General features: G+C 40.4%; 1 protein-coding gene across 7 annotated transcripts in view; it reads right to left on the bottom strand.

Annotated features, from left to right (window-relative positions):
* Positions 1–16,109, bottom strand: part of ST7 (suppression of tumorigenicity 7) — a 272,724-nt gene that overhangs the window by 113,422 nt on the left and 143,193 nt on the right. For all 7 annotated transcript variants that reach the window (XM_018047192.1, XM_018047189.1, XM_018047191.1 and 4 more), the window contains exons 2-3: positions 11,497–11,579; positions 833–992 (exon numbers count right to left, since the gene is read on the bottom strand). In XM_018047192.1, coding sequence (XP_017902681.1) covers positions 833–992; positions 11,497–11,579 — 243 coding nt within the window. The remainder of the gene's footprint in view (positions 1–832; positions 993–11,496; positions 11,580–16,109) is intronic.

The raw sequence follows: 16,109 nt of genomic DNA, 5'->3' as shown, positions 1-16,109 counted from the left end.
AATATTATGAGTCAACAAAGGTGGAGAGATAGTGCACAGCCTCTCAGCGAGGGTTTCCCTGGAGGTAGCATTTGAGTTGGGTTGTGTGGCTCAGTGGTAATCTGCCTGCCAATGCAGGAGACGTGGGTTCAATCCCTGGATCAGGAAGATCCCCTGGAGGAGGAAATGGCAGCCCACTCCAGTATTCTTGAATGGAGAATCCCATGGACAGAGGAGCCTGGCAGGCTACAGTCCATGGGGTGGCAAAGAGTTGGAAGCGACAGCACAGCACATGTGAAAAATAAGCAAGCACAGAAAGAGGGCAAACAGGCTTCTGGGCAGAGGGTGGTGAGAAAACATGGCATGTTCAAAAAATGAGACGGATGGCGAAAAGATTGTGACAGAATTCAAGACTGGCAACAGAGAAGCAGCTTGCGTGCATGTGTGCTCAGCTGCTTCAGCTGTGTCTGACTCTGCAACCCCATGGACTGTAGCCCACCAAACTCCTCTGTTCATGGGATTCTCCAGGCAAGAATACAGCAGTGTGTTGCCATTTCTTTCTCCAGGGAAATCTGCCCAACCCAGGAATCGAACCCAGGTCCCCTGCATTGCAGGCACCTTCTTCACCAACTGAGCCACTAGGGAAGAAAAAGTCAAATTAAACAAGATACCTATTTCCTTTACCTGGGATGCTTACACTCAACTTCTCTGACAGAAGCTGTCAACTCCTTGGGAAAATAAATTGCATTTTTCTTTGAAGTCTAATATTTAAATAACAACATTCTTACTGACTTATAGTCATCATAATGTAGTAAAAGTAAGTAAATATTGCAAACTGAAGGACTTTCCATACCTGAGACACTTTGCCTGTTGGAATCTGAGTCCCCGTTACTGGAATTAGAACTGTTGGAGGAATTGTTGTCAACCCCTCCCAGAAGGGGGCGCAAGTGGCTTACTGAGACTTGTTCAATGAATGATGTTCCATACTTGCGAAAATACCACCATTCAAATATCTAGAACAGAAAAATAGTAAGCATGATTACGGTCCTGCTACCAGCTATAATTTTGTACATACTCATAAAATACGCTGTATCTACTAATTATACCCACCTTAAATACTGGTTTAAACATATTTATTCAGAAAAAAAATTGTTTAATTCTAAAAATTAAGAAATTCTTAGCAGCAGCAGCAAATACCATTTACATTTTAACTTCTCAGTGTTGTTTTATCCACTTAATACTGGCTTTTAAGGAAAATTTATATACCCAGTCATGGTAAAAGAACATTGTTAAGAGCTGCTCATTATTACTTTCCTCCAAATTTATATAATATTGATAATAAAATCACCACAGCTGAAAAGCAATTCCAGAAATAAATACAAAGAAGCTAGTTTTAAAAGTGTGGCTTATGAAATATTCCAATATTTGGCATTTTCTATTCTGATAAAGCCATAGCTGCATAAGATTTTTAAGACAGCAAAATTCCTTTAAAAAAAAAAAAATCTCCTTAGAGAAATCTAGCTTTACAGGAAGAGTAATAGCTATCCCAGTTCTTGGTACTCTGGCACCCAACTGCTGAGAGACTCAATAATGTCTGCCAGCTGAGATGTGCTTTATAAACACTAGTATCTGTTGTACACCATTAACATTTCCTAGCTCACGAGCCTACCAATAATGTGCTGTTTGCAAAGAAGAAAAGAAATAACTTTCATTAAAAGAGGAAAGAAGCAATGATGCTCATATGACTAGACTGAAATCAGGACTCCTAAGCAAGAGGGAAGCAAGTGACCTCCCGCAATTCCTCCCACCTGCCCCACCTCCCCTTGAACACTTTTCACCACTCTCTGAAGCTGCTCTCCCCACATCCTTTCCTGGCCTCCCTGTCTGATTTTGAATCTGTTCCCTAAGCAGTCACAAATCATTACAGAGAAGAAATTTAAGAATCAACTATATCCCAGAGTCTCCTAAGAACTATACTTTTATAATATAGAATGTGGAACTACATAAAATTAATTCCCTTTATCCTTATTTCATAAAAACAAGATGATGCCTCTCATCCTTTATTTCAGTCTAAATGTCACCTCCTCAGAGCTCTTTCCTAGTCACCAGATCTACAGTCAGCTTCTCTTGCCTCTCTCGAAAGCACCCTGCTTTTCTTCTTGGCAGCATTTATGACATTTGTTTAATATCTACATGTCCCACTAGAGTAAGAGTTTTGAGAGAGTAAAAAACATGTTTTGTTCATGACTGTATATCCAGGATTTGATAAATACTTCATGAATGAATGCAAAAAACAACTACTATATAATCAATGAAGCCAAAAGTTTGTTCTTTGAAAAGATCAACAGAAGTGACAAACCTTTAGCTAGACTGGCCTCCCAAAACAGAGGACTTAATGTTTTTAACACATGAAAGAAGGGAAAAGTTAAGCTCTTTGTAATAGACTTTGGGCTATCATTTAAAAATTGGTATTTCTCTATTTTGTTCTACCAAAAATTCCTTTAAAAGACAGAAAAAACATCTACAAATGACCAGAAGGAACTATCAATCAAACCAAATGTTTGCAATCCTATAACAGGAGAACTTGATTTAATGCCAAGGAGTTACCCCTTCTGACTCTATGAATTTTCACATGTTAAGACAGACATTTAAGTAATCTGACTGGGCAGACAGGGAGAATATGATGTAAAAGCTAAGAAGGGATAGGACTAGTCTATAATGTAGGAACAGGAGGAATAAGAGATGTTGTTTGAAGAAAAAACAGCATTCAAGAACAGTAAATTTACAAACCATAGATCCAGAAGGGAGTTTGTAACCCCAAGGGAGTTATTTTATCTATTTTAATATCAGTTTCTTCAACTATAAAGTATAAATCACATTTGTTATTTATCCTTGAGTGTCCTTAATTTCATACTCATGTAAATCACCCAGATTCAAACCCCATGTAAAAGACTTAGTTCAGTGCTTGCTGTATAGCTGGTTCTCAAAAGTAACAGCAAAGCTATTATTTACCACACTGATGCGGTGCATACCTCCTACAGGCAGCACAGCTCACATACTGCTATGATGCACTCCTCTTGTTACTCTACATTTAGGCTAATACAGCATATTGTCTGTTACTAAATGGTTGGCTGAAAGCCCTGTTAACCATTGTGAAAAAGGAGGCTGCTTACTATTTGGTCCCGACCACCGCAGCGCCGCCACCCGCCCCCCCACAAAAAAAAGATTTTGGCTTTGCCTTTATTGAAGAGAAGGAAGGCTCCAAAGGACCCAGAACAATGGTCACAGAACTAGCAATGGCTCTCAATCACTTGTGGGAAAGAGCTTTCTTTGCCTCAAGACTCTGCTTTTTATATTATGCTGCTTGGGCACCTGCCAGGCCTTCATTTATTCAGTAGCACAGCACTAAACACTCCGTAACAAGCATAGGCTGTGCTCCAGGGTCACAGAGCACAGAGAGGGCCCCTGACACTACCAATCCATGCCACAGGCCCACAACGCCTCTCACAGTTTGCTCCCATCACACACAAACACACACAACCCCATTTTGTGACTCTTTAGGATTTCTCAGTTTATCCAGCCAAATCAGAGAACCCCAACACTAAAAGGAACCCTCAGTTTCATTTAGAATGCATGAGGGCTACATGTTAAGGTAGTCCAAAGTCACAAAGCCAACTCAGTAGCTATTTAACCTGAAGCCTCAGTTCTTGTGCCACTAATCTTACTAGGGCCCTAAAACAAAACATCTTTTTATAAATCTCTTGCTCATTTTAACAGATTTACTTGTCATTTTCCTTTTCAAATCTTCACTTCCAAATGCCCTCCTATTCTACTGTCTCTTTGTCTGCTTAGCTATCAAACGTAATCCAGAAGTCTATCAAATGGGACTGGATAATACATCCCAAGGTATAAATGCTTCATATTAATGAAGCATTTGCATTATAAGAGAACACAGACCTTCCAAGCAGGACTTTAGTGAAGACTGGGTTATTCATGCAACTGTTTGGAAGGCAAAGGAGGATCTTCTCAAGCCTGTCCTATTAGAGCTGTAGATGTGGCTTCTTACCCAATACAGATCTTTATACTGGTATCTACAATACCATGGGACAGGTACTCCAATACGAATTAAATGAAAAGCTACTAAAAGGAAGTGGGACAGGACTTAAAGCCTTCTTAAACTTCAAACCAAAACCTCTAATCTGGGGTCTTAGCACCAATGATCTGTCCCATATCCTGAAACACAGCAGGCTTGGGCCAGAACCTCACAGTATTTTTAAAAAGCTGCACAGATCCAAATGGGCAGATGGTGTTATTTAACATGCACATATTTGGTGTCACTTTGAATTATTCTCCCTGGTGCATAACCTACAATGTAAACAGCAAAGCTCTCATAAACAAATTTAGATTTTAAAATTAGCCCTTAGACATGCTAGTAGCTTAATGGAATTGCCATTGTGGAACAAAACAGTTTTTAAATCTGACAAATAACCACAAAATTAAAATATAAATTTACACATTTCATAGTCTTTTAAAATGTAATCTGTCTACACCAAGAATTATACAGATCAAGTAAGATGAGAACTAAAAAGCACCAATGAGATTTGTTATTTGGGAAGTCAGTAAGACCCTATCATCCTGATGAAAGGTAAAGGCCCTAATGTATTGCAAGACAGCCAAGTTGTTTGTCTTAGTTGGTTCTCTTGATTCTGTGAGGCTCAGTAATATAATGTGCAAAAAAAGTCACTCTTAATGTTGGATGGATGGATGGTTGAAAACTGAATGGAGAGACGGCTGAAAGATTGAATGGATGGATGATAAGGGTTGGTCTGGTGACTTATGGGATACTGTCTTAATACAGAGCAGGACCAATGAGAGGTTTTGTGTTCATTTTGTTAGTTATTAAAAAAGGGAGACCTATATATATTTGTTGGAAAGGAAAGAATCAAGTGGAATGAGAGAACCTGAAGTGCAAAAGAGTACAAATTACCAAGAGGCAGGACAGCAAGAGCCCAGGAAGAACATTTGCCCTGCCTGAGAAAGGTAACTTATGGGAAGCATGAGTGCACAGATAAATACATTCTATTTGGGAAATAGGGTGTGAGACGACCTGTTTCACGGGTAAAAAGGCAACAAACGGATGAAAAGTAGGTGACAGTTATCTTAGTGGAGATGCAGGTAAGGATTATCTTCTGAGAATAAGGAAAGTGGGGGTGGAATTGGGAATGTGAGGATCAAAGCAATGGTTTGGATCTATACCTTACAGGACCAAAGGGCCATTGCTATACTCAGGACCCGGATTACACTTAAAACAAAGACTCATTTGTCAGGAACCCAGTTTTCTAGGCCTTGTAACCTTCTCCACTACTACTGGATCAAGGAGCCCTGCAGCTGCAGGCTGGGAGTGGAGATTCAGGTTTGCAGCTGGCCTAAGATGCAAACACCTCATTTTCACTGGCAGAGAAGGAACAAAAGTCTGGCAAAGAGTAAACAAATAAGGCCCTTTCATCTGACTTGCGAACCTAAAAGCCGAATCTTTCCTAAAGATGCCTGGATTTATCCTATCCATTAAGAACTCCCCTTCTTGAATTGCATGTTTTGCATATATAATACTTCTTTCTCTTCACGTATGGGGACTTTCCTATCTTACTCAAAAATGCTTCAAGATTTCCACAGAGAAGCACCATAATGTTTCCACACAAACTCCATTAAACCCATGGGAAACACAAAGATGTCACAGCCTGAAATTGGCTATGTGTTTCCCAAGGATTAAATAGATGATGATATCACAGGATAGATACAGCTATGGTAGAGACTGAAGAGGAAATATGAAACTCTGGCAGTCTACTCTCAAACAGACTGCAAAACTGACACCTGCTCTATGTCTTCAGAAATGAATCTGGTGGTAAACAGATTTTTGGCAAGAGGCGATCTTCTAGGCTTAAAGAAGATAAACCAAGGCAGTTGGCATGGGTTATAGTAATATCCGAAACCTTTTTAGAAGTTTCCTGTTAGAATTCTCAAGTAGATCCTTTGCTCTGAATCACTGACTCTTTCAAAGTCCCTCCCAATTCCTCAAGACAATTTTCTTTCTTTTTTTAAAACATTTCTGGCTCCTTCCTATTTTGTTTAGAAATACTGAAGAGCTATGGTACAGGACTTGGTCTCCTTCTTCCTTGACCTCAGCCAATCACCCCACCAGCCATCTGTTCCCCTAACCAGTTGAAGAGGATGTGTAAAGAACTTGTCTTCATGTCCTTCCACCTCCATTCCTGGCCACCTAATGCCAAGGCTTCAAGAAAAGAAAAAAGGAAGAGAACTGAGGTTCTTTTCAAGGTCAACAGCCAGTGATCCATCCCTACCTCAGTGTCTGCATTGCAGCATTAATGACTATGACCTGGACAGGAGGATCACACTGTCCTAGGGTTAAGTCACCTAGCGACCACTGACAACTAGGAGATGTGAGCCTTTGCCATGATGCCCAAAGCTCTGTCAGCTAATCCTGAGGGCCAGCTTTCTTCCAGGGATTCTGACTCGGTTAGTCTGGAGCAGTATTCAGAATCCGTCACTTTAAACAAGCTCCCAGATAATTCCCAGACACAGTCAATTAATTCATTTGTTCACTGAATCTATGTGCATTCAACAAATATTTAAGAATTAGCAAGGTATTACACAGATATATTTTCAGCCTATATGATGCTTTCATCACAGAGAGGATAAGACCATAAATATCATAAGTGGAATTATAAATTGTGGTAAGTGATGCTTTATGTTCTAGACTAACCAAATCTGACCTAAGCCACAGCTGATTGGAAAAAGTTTCCTCCAGAGATGTTTATAGTCTCTCTGCCTCCCCCTTTTATCTTCTTTTCTCTTTTCCTTTCCTTCTTTTTGCTTTCTTATCTACGTGGTCCACTTCTGTGGGTCTGTTAAAAGGAACACATCACTCACTACACACTGCTGCAATCCATCTTCCTAGTCAACACATTTATGAGATGAACAATGATCCTGGGACAAAGCAGTGAAAATTTACACTTTTAATCTTCCTCATACTCTTACCTAGCAAGGTGACCTTACAAGTCATAGGTTTTCTGGGTGCCTATTCCTTAGGTTTTTACTGACTTAAACTGGATGACTTCTGAGGGTTCTTTCCTCTAGCCCTGCAACTACATAATTTTCAAGTCAAGTGGAGGTCAAGATTTTAGATGAATGAAAAAGAGTTGAAAGGAGCCATAACAAGCTTCTAGTCCCATTCCCTTACTTTTAAACAGGAGGGAACAGAGGGCATGGTCAGACAGATCCAAATTTAAATCCCACCATCTGTCTGTTATATGTATCCTTGGCAAAATTACATAAATTTTGTGTCAGTTTATACTCAGCAAGCTGGCTTAAAACTCAACATTCAAAAAATGAAGATCATGGCATCCGGTCCCATCACTTCATGGCAAATTGATAGGGAAACAATGGAAACAATGACAGACTTAATTTTCTTGGGCTCCAAAATCACTTGTGGATGGTGACTCTGGTCATGAAATTAAAAGACACTTGCTCCTTGGAAGAAAAGCTATGACAAATGTAGACAGCATATTAAAAAGCAGAGATATCACTTTGCCTACAAAGGTTTATATAGTCAAAGCTATGGTTTTTCCAACAGTCATGTATAGATGTGAGAGCTGGACAATAAAAATGACTGAGTACCAAAGAATTGATGTTTTTGAACTGTGGTGCTGGAGAAGACTCTTGAGAGCCCCTTGGACTACAAGAAGATCAAACCAGTCAATCCTATAGGAAATCAACCCTGAATATTCATTGAAAGGACTGATGCTGAAGCTGAAGCTCCAATACTTGGGCCATCTGATGCAAAGAGTTGACGTATTGGAAAAGACCGTGATGCTGGGAAAGATTGAAGGCAGGAGGAGAAGCGGATGACAGAGGATGAGATGGCTGGATGGCATCACCAACTCAATGGACATGAGTCTGAGCAAACTTCAAGAGATGGTGAAGGACAGGGAAGCCTGGCATGCTGCAGTCCATGGTGTTGCAAAGAGTCAGACATGACTGAGTGACTGAACAACAACAAAAATACTCAACAGCTAGAGGCATTGGCTATATCAACCACTTAGAATTTCAATAAAGTTAATATTAGAATTCATTTAGAATTAAATGAAATAATATATTCAAAGTACTTAAAACAGTACCTGGCATAGAGTAAAAAACACAACAAAAGGGCCTTTATTTACAACTGATTCCTATCTAATTATTATCTCTTCTTTCACTTTCCTGAAAATTACTGTTTTACACTGGATCCTTGAATTAACTTTTTTATTTACTATTTTAATTTTCTTTTTTATTCTTGATTCTCATTTTTAAAAATTATGCTTTGGCTGCTTTTTCCCATATCCCTCTACTGAACATATATGCATAACCCACAGGCATAGGAGCATGTCTAACACATTAATGGGGATACAGGGGTCTATTATAAATGTCAATATGGCAGCATTTTCTCTATTCTACCAATATTTTTAGAAATTAAGGGAGCATTTTCTCCACATATCTACCTTACCATTCTCAAAAGCAAAAATAAAACCCATAAATGTTTTCCATAGAAATAAACATCACCCACAGAGGCCACGTCAAGCAGACTGGGCCTGTCCTTCCCAGAGCAGATAAAAGACTAAATTTATTCTTGCCTGGAAAACCCCATGGATGGAGGAGCCTGGTAGGCTGTGGTCAGTGGGGTCAAGAAGGGTCTGACATGACTGAGTGACTTCACTTTCACTTTTCACTTTAACGCATTGGAGAAGGAAATGGCAACCCACTCCAGTGTTCTTGCTTGGAGAATCCCAGGGACAGCAGAGCCTGGTGGGCTGCCGTCTATGGGGTCGCACAGAGTCAGACACGACTGAAACGACTTAGCAGCAGCAACAGCAACAGGTGCCGTTCCTGTGGCTGGGACTAGGCTGAGATGAGAACTACTGTGATAAGTGGGTCGAGGGGCAGCATGAAGATCAGCAAGGATAGAGGTGCCCGGATAGGGTATGGGCCTGGGGACTGTAAGGGAAGAGTGAGAAGTAGATGGTATAACAAACTCATTGCTGGCTTTCAACCTGTAAAATTAAGAGATACCAGTGACATCTAGTAAAATACACGCTGCTATGTCCTCATTTATTTTTAAACACATTAGTGTAAAAGACAGAAACATTTGCCAAACACATTTTATTTCTATGTATGTTGTTCAGTTAATTGATTTTTCCTTCACAGGGTAAAAATAGCAGGGGTTTTGTTTGTTTGTTTGTGTTTAGCTCTCTTTGCCTAAGACATCACACTGCATGATAACTTCAGCCTCCAGCATAGGAATCCTGAGGTCCCCAAACAAGAAATTTCCTCAGGGGCAGCCCTGCAGCTTCTGTGTTCACCATCTGGCTCCCTTGACATTGCTCAGGAAAGAGTAGTTAGGTAATTGTTTCTCTGGTGCCAGGAAACCACTATGCAATTCTATGCACACAGCTATTTCGCAAAGCACCCGATCCTTTATCCCAATGAGGCCTCTCCATGAAACGCACTTGACAGAAAGGAACAGTAGCCGAAGAGAAACCTCAGCCCAGGGTGCATTGCAAGGGCTAGCAAAGCTGCATCCCCAAGAGCCGATAGCCCCAGTGTCAACAATCTCTAAAGCTGGAGCCTAAAGCAAACAAGAGCTATTCCCACACATGGTAGTGACTCTGACCTCATTATAAACCAAGCATTTTTGAGAAGGCCTTTCAAAATCTTCCCACATCAGAGGATTTCCTTTGCACAAAGTTTTATGTCAGTCAGGAGAACTCTCTAGTTCCTAAGAAAGCAACAAAGCGAATACATCATAAAACAGCACAACAGTGATCATCAGGCATCAGCAACTGCAATTCACACACAGGGAGAAAGCGTCACCAGCCTAGGTCTGCAAAGATGGTCATGGTCCAAGAAAATCCCTTTATTCAGAGGAGAGAAGCAGGTAGATGGAACGTCATCATCCCTAAGTGAGAAGGGAAAACGACTGTTGGGCTTAGCTCACCAGAGTGAACCTCTAGAGAAGGAAATGGCAACTCACTCCAGTATTCTTGCCTGGAGAATCTCATGCACAGAGGAGCCTGGTGGACTACCATCCAGGGGGTCACAAAGAGTCAGACACAACTGAACTAAGCACACACACACACACACCAGAGTGAAAGGAAACAACCTGCATTCTGGTAATTAATTTATAGGCTAGTGAACCCACACTGAGATACTACTAGAATAAAATTCAGACCTGCCATTTGTTCAGAAGCTAGAAAAACAGCTGAGAACTTCACCAGTAAGTGAAAGTCACTCAGTCGTGTCTGACTCTTTGCAACCCCATGGACTGCTGTCTGCCAGGCTCCTCTGTCTTGGGGATTCTCCAGGCAAGAATACTGGAGTGGGTAGCTGTTCCCTTCTCCGAGGGATCTTCCTGACCCAGGCATTGAACCCAGGTCTCCTGCATTTCAGGCGGATTCTTTAACTTTAATTAATTAATTAACTAAATTCTGAGACACCCACTTAACCAGAAAGGTGGTGAAATGAGTGATAAAAGCACAGGCTCTGGTGCAAGCCACACTGGGTTGAAATCCTGCTCCACTATTTGCCAGCTATGTGACCTAAGGCAGGTTACTTCCTATCTAGCTTATGTATTAGTAAAATGAAAACAATACTAGTAGCTACCTCATTGTATTTTTTCTTGCCCATGTCTCTATAATTAATAGTAATCACAGCATTATGTACAGAAGGGGAAAAAAAACTTTCTAAAACTTCTTTCTCCTCAAAGATTCTTAACATAAATTTAACTATATTAGAGTGATTCCACTAGTTTAGATGGCTCCCTTTACGGTCACTTAAAGAAAACTACTGTAAGTATTATAACTTATTACACTTCACTATTTGTTTTAGAGTATAAGGCAATGGAGCCAATGTGATAATGAAAATGATTATCATATTGCTTTTTGCCTATTTGGGATCTTTTTTCAAGGAAGCAATAGGGAAATATATGTAAATTTTAGAAGAAAAGGAGATGAAGGGGGAAAAGCTTAGAACTGCCACATTTTCGTCAATACATTTAAAGAAACTGAGCTATATTTCTCCTGATCTTGATTATGTCCAATAATCCATTTTGAAAACAGTAATGAAGGAAAAACATTTTAGTTTAGCTGAGTCACACTTGCTATAGAGTATCTCAGACATTAGAATTTGACACAGAATTACATCCTCCTGTATTTTCCATTTCGCCTACATTTTGTTTTTCCCTTCAACAAAAGTAGCATACAATTTTTAAAATTTTCATTTCAAACATATTTTAAAAACATAATCTGGACAGTGCAAGGCTTCTAGCAGGTCTCCCACTCAACATACCCATACATGTAATCATTGTAAGCTGCTGCTGTGTACTCTTGCAGAGTTTTTTCCTGCACATATATAACACATATATTAATAATCAGCACATTTTTAAATAGGAAGAATTCCACCACTTACCAAAATAAGCCCTGATATTAGTGAGGAAGTTCCTGTTAGGGCCACGTAGAACTTCGGTGTTAATGTGTTCAAAAACATGCTCACTGAAAAACAAGAAAGAGGGAGAACAGGGAATGCATGAGTACATCATCAGTAAAACCAACTCTCATTTTTCTTTCTGGTGAAATCATTTGTTTCTGATGATAAGAGTTATTAGAATCATAGCCAAGTGCCATTAAAATGCTTCAGCATCACACAGGCTCAGAATACTAGGTTCAAGTTATATATCCTAAAAGAAAACAATTACACACGAGAAGAAAGAGCAGTTTTGAAAACTATCATTGTGAACAATTTTCATGAATTTATAGCCACTGAAGAGTCAAATCAAAGCTGGTTACTGAACTGTTAAGAGGAATGGAAGATGCTCTAATATAAAACATATCTGATGTGTGGGGCCCACACATCAGTTTTTGATGAGCCAACAAGTGGTAGTTCAACTTTAAAACAAACAAAAATTAACTGTATTAAAGATTTATTAAAGATTCTAATACTATGGTCACCCCTGAAACAGAAATGTTAGCATATATTAATACAGTTTTTTCAACTAACTTATAAGGTTGTTAGATTGCTCATCAAAGTAATTGGATTCAGTGGAGAAAAGATGAAAACTAAACCAATAAAAATGAAAGTACAATGGTAAGACTAGCTCCTGCCACTCTGTTCAAATCAACACTACAGTAGATCTGCTTGCCCATTAAGTAAGGTCACTTACACATTTTATAAGTATATTTTAAGTCATTATTTGTACCTAGAAATTGCACAAAACTTTGCAAACCAAACAACAATTGACCTAAATGGTTTTTTGCTTGCATATTCACATTTCTTAACTGAAGTACTTGTGGAAGGGGATCATATCCAATCCTGTTTCAATGAAGAACATTATAAGTAGGACTTTTATGTCATTAGGGGAAAAGGCTTTGGCATTTGTCCCGAGCTCAGCCCAGAAAGCAAAGTCACCAACATGAACAGAGATCCCATGCTCACTCATTCAACAAACGCTTCTCTCTGCTTATGAATGAGACTGTGGACAAAGAATGGAAGCATGAATCAGACATAGCTCCCGCCCTCTAGAAGGCCAAAGTCTAGCTGCGAACAGACAAGTAAATAAACAATCACCAGACGGTTTTGATAAGTGCATAGAAGGACCTGTGCACCGAATTTTACGAAAACACCTAAAAGGTATGCATCTTGGTCTGGGGGCTCAGGAAGATGTCCAGGAGTGTAAGCAGGAGTTAACCACACCAAAGTGGGCAGGAGGAAGACAGGAGGGCCATGTGAGCGAAGGACAGGGCCTGCTTGAGGTCCCAAACACCAGCCTTCTCAGACGTTTGTGGACCTTCCCAAAGGCAGAGATGTAGAAGAATGCACTGATTCTGTCTTTCCTGATCATGGGCCTGGTCTCAGCAAACCATCCTCCCCCCACACCCACTTTAATCAAACCAGTTTGAAGGACTCGTGGTCTATCATTTGCCATCACAAATCTGGACTAACAAAGTGCTCAGTCAAAAGTCACAACATGACTAAGTGGACTCTTTCAGGGAGGTAGAGGAGGCACGGAAGGAGGGCTCGGCCTAGGGCTGTAAGGCAAGAAGAGGCACAGCTGAAACGTGGTCCTGCACTTGGCCATTGAAAAACAAAGACTGTGGTTTGTCACTTCCACATAACAGTCTCTATAGAAAGAGGCAGATTTCTAAAAAAGACATTTAAAAAAATTGAGCAAACAATTCTAGTTACAAACCTAAAGCTTGTAACTGACAGTCTGATTCTGAGGTGCCTAAAATTCTCAAAATTCCCCTCCTCACACTATGACTGATTCAACATTTCCTTTTTTTTTTTTAAGTCACCAAAATAGACCATTCACTTTGTTATTCTATAATTATGAACATTCATATCTGTACCACACACTTTTCAGTGAGTTTCTGGGGACATAGAATTCAATGAAATCTATTTCTAAAAGAAAGAGGGAAAGCACTACCTGAATTGTGAAGTGCTTTGGTAGTCCAGCTAAAAGCATAAAGCAATGGAGAGAAAAAGATTAGCTACTGAAAAATTACTGATCCACCCGAGATAAAATTTGAAGAACCAATTGACAAGTGAAAAAATTATGTGAGTTTTTAAAAGAGAGAAAAATAAACATTCTATACATTCAGTTTTACTTAAAATTATATAGCAACCATCAGAAACAATTAAAACAGGCTTCTCTACTACATCCAGTTATATATACCAGAGTTGGGAGAGAGAATGGTGGGCACTAAAAGAAACAGACAAATAGAGAATGAGAGAAGCAGAGATAGAAGCATTTATAGAGAGTGGAAGGTGTTCATTTAATAACCTACTAATTTTATAGTCTTACTAAACATTCTGGGTAACATCATTAAGACCTGGCATTTGGCAATTCTGGGCACAAATATTAACAATTAGTACTTGCCATTTGAATCTATCTATGTATTTAAAGTTTACAATAGCAATTTCACAGACTGGAGAACTCAATGCTCACTTCAACTCTGTGAGGGCAATATTATTATTCATCTTATTTCATAGCTGGTGGCTGGGCAAAGCCCTAAACACAGTTATCCAGCCCCCAGAGCTCAGGCTCATGTTATCAAGGGTGCATATGAGGATAAAGCTGAAAAGCATGAAGGAACGAAACAGCAAAAAGAAAACAGTAGTCTTGCACTTGAAAGGGAGAGGAAGCTCTAAAGGAGAGATGCTAAAAGATGGATGATTTTACTGCTATTCCCCGGGGTGGGGCGGGGAGGGGGGCAGGTAGGGGGGTGGCGGGAGGAGGCAGGATGCCACCCTGAAGGGAAGCATCTAGTTAAATATTCCTCCGTTAAATGAGAGGTGCACCTTGCAAACCAGACTGTCTTAAACCTAGGAATACCTTGCCTACTTTCATCAGAGTCACTGGAAATTATTTCTGAAAATATGAGGGGGGCGCTGCTGAAATACCTAAACATTAGACAGAAAACCTTGGGGAGTATAGTTTGAAACATAAACTGGATATTTCCTGACATCTATAGACATAGGAATACTATCTCCATAGCTCCTAGGACTCAGGCAAAACAAATGGTAAAGACTAATTTAGCTTTGGTAAGAATCAATTCATAAAATTGAAAACTTAGTAAGTCAGAAGGCTTTTCATCTGACCTTGCTGGACACACTAACAGGTCATTGCTCAAAGAATATTGCATCAATTATTCAAGGATGGCAGGCCTCAGGGAATGTTTCTTCAGGCGTTCTGAAGATGCTGAACTTTAGTCGTGTCTGACTTAGTGACCCCATGGATGTAGCCCACCAGGCTCTGCTGTCCATGGGGATTCTCCAGGCAAGAATACCAGCATGGGTTGCTTTGTCCTTCTCCAGGGGATCTTCCCAACCCAGGGATCAAACCCAGGTCTCCCGCATTGCAGGCAGACTCTACCATCTGAGCCACCAGGGAAGTCAAAACTTGGCACAGTCTGGAATTAAGTACAGGTCTGAGAATAAACTAGGTAAGAGGGGTGGGTAAATGAACTGAAAGCTCAATGACCTCTCTGGATCACAGAAGAGAGGAGGTAAGAAGATAATGTGACATGTCAACTGTGGAGAGTCAAGAGTCACCCCTGTGAGCTGGGAACTAGAATACCAGAGGGCTTACTCAGGAATCACGTGGGATGGCCCTGTGAGGTCCTGTCTGAGGAGCCAGCCCTGTTTCTGACCCTTGTGACACCAAGAGTCTTCCCGCATATTCTTCAGAGCACAAACAACTCCCAAGTTACACTCCTGGAAAACACACTGAACACGAAACACTTAAAGAGTGTTTGACTCCTCAAGATATACTCTACCTTATACAAGTAGAATGAACAGGTTAAGGCAGCATCAAAGACTAGGAGGTACTGACTAGACAGAACTGAATATGCAGTGTGATAAAGTCTATAACACCCCAAAACATGGGTCTGCTTTGTCCCGTGTTCCATTTAATGCCTTGCTAAAATAGGGCATGTGAAGTAGAAAGAATTAGAAAGTTATGACAATCAGCAATCACTGAAAAGATTAGGACTAAAGTCCCTAGAAGAAAGGTTAAAGAAACTAAATCTATTTAAGCTGTATTGGGAAAAAAAAAAAAGAGAGAGAGAGAGAGAGAGACTTTGTGTAAAAGCTTTATGCCTGGGAAAGAGAGAGGGGTTAGGAGACTTGGTCTCTGGACTGAAACCAGCAGCAGTGGTGAAGGTGAAGTCGCTCAGTCGTGTCCAATTCTTTGCGGCCCCATGGACTGTAACCTACTAGGCTTCTCTGTCCACGGGATTCTCCAGGCAAGAATACTGGAGTGGATTGCCATTTCCTTCTCCAAGGGATCTTCCTGACCCAGGGATTGAACCCAGGTCTCCCGCATTGGAGACAGACGCTTTAACCTCTCAGCCACCCTGGGAAATTCTGACACCCTCCAAGAGCTGCTCTGAGGCTCAGATTGAAACAGGCCTTTCCTTACCCCCTCACAACCAGTTCATACCTGCCGAGTGTCACCCTGGGTGGGGTGCTGGGGATAGAGCAAGGAGCAGAGTCCCTCCAAGGGGCTTATAATTCAAGGGGTG

Source organism: Capra hircus, chromosome 4 (genome assembly GCF_001704415.2).
Source record: "Capra hircus breed San Clemente chromosome 4, ASM170441v1, whole genome shotgun sequence".
Classification (NCBI taxonomy): Eukaryota; Metazoa; Chordata; class Mammalia; order Artiodactyla; family Bovidae; genus Capra; species Capra hircus.
The sequence above is the reverse complement of the archived record's forward strand: the minus strand, read 5'-3'. Positions and strand labels throughout refer to the sequence as shown.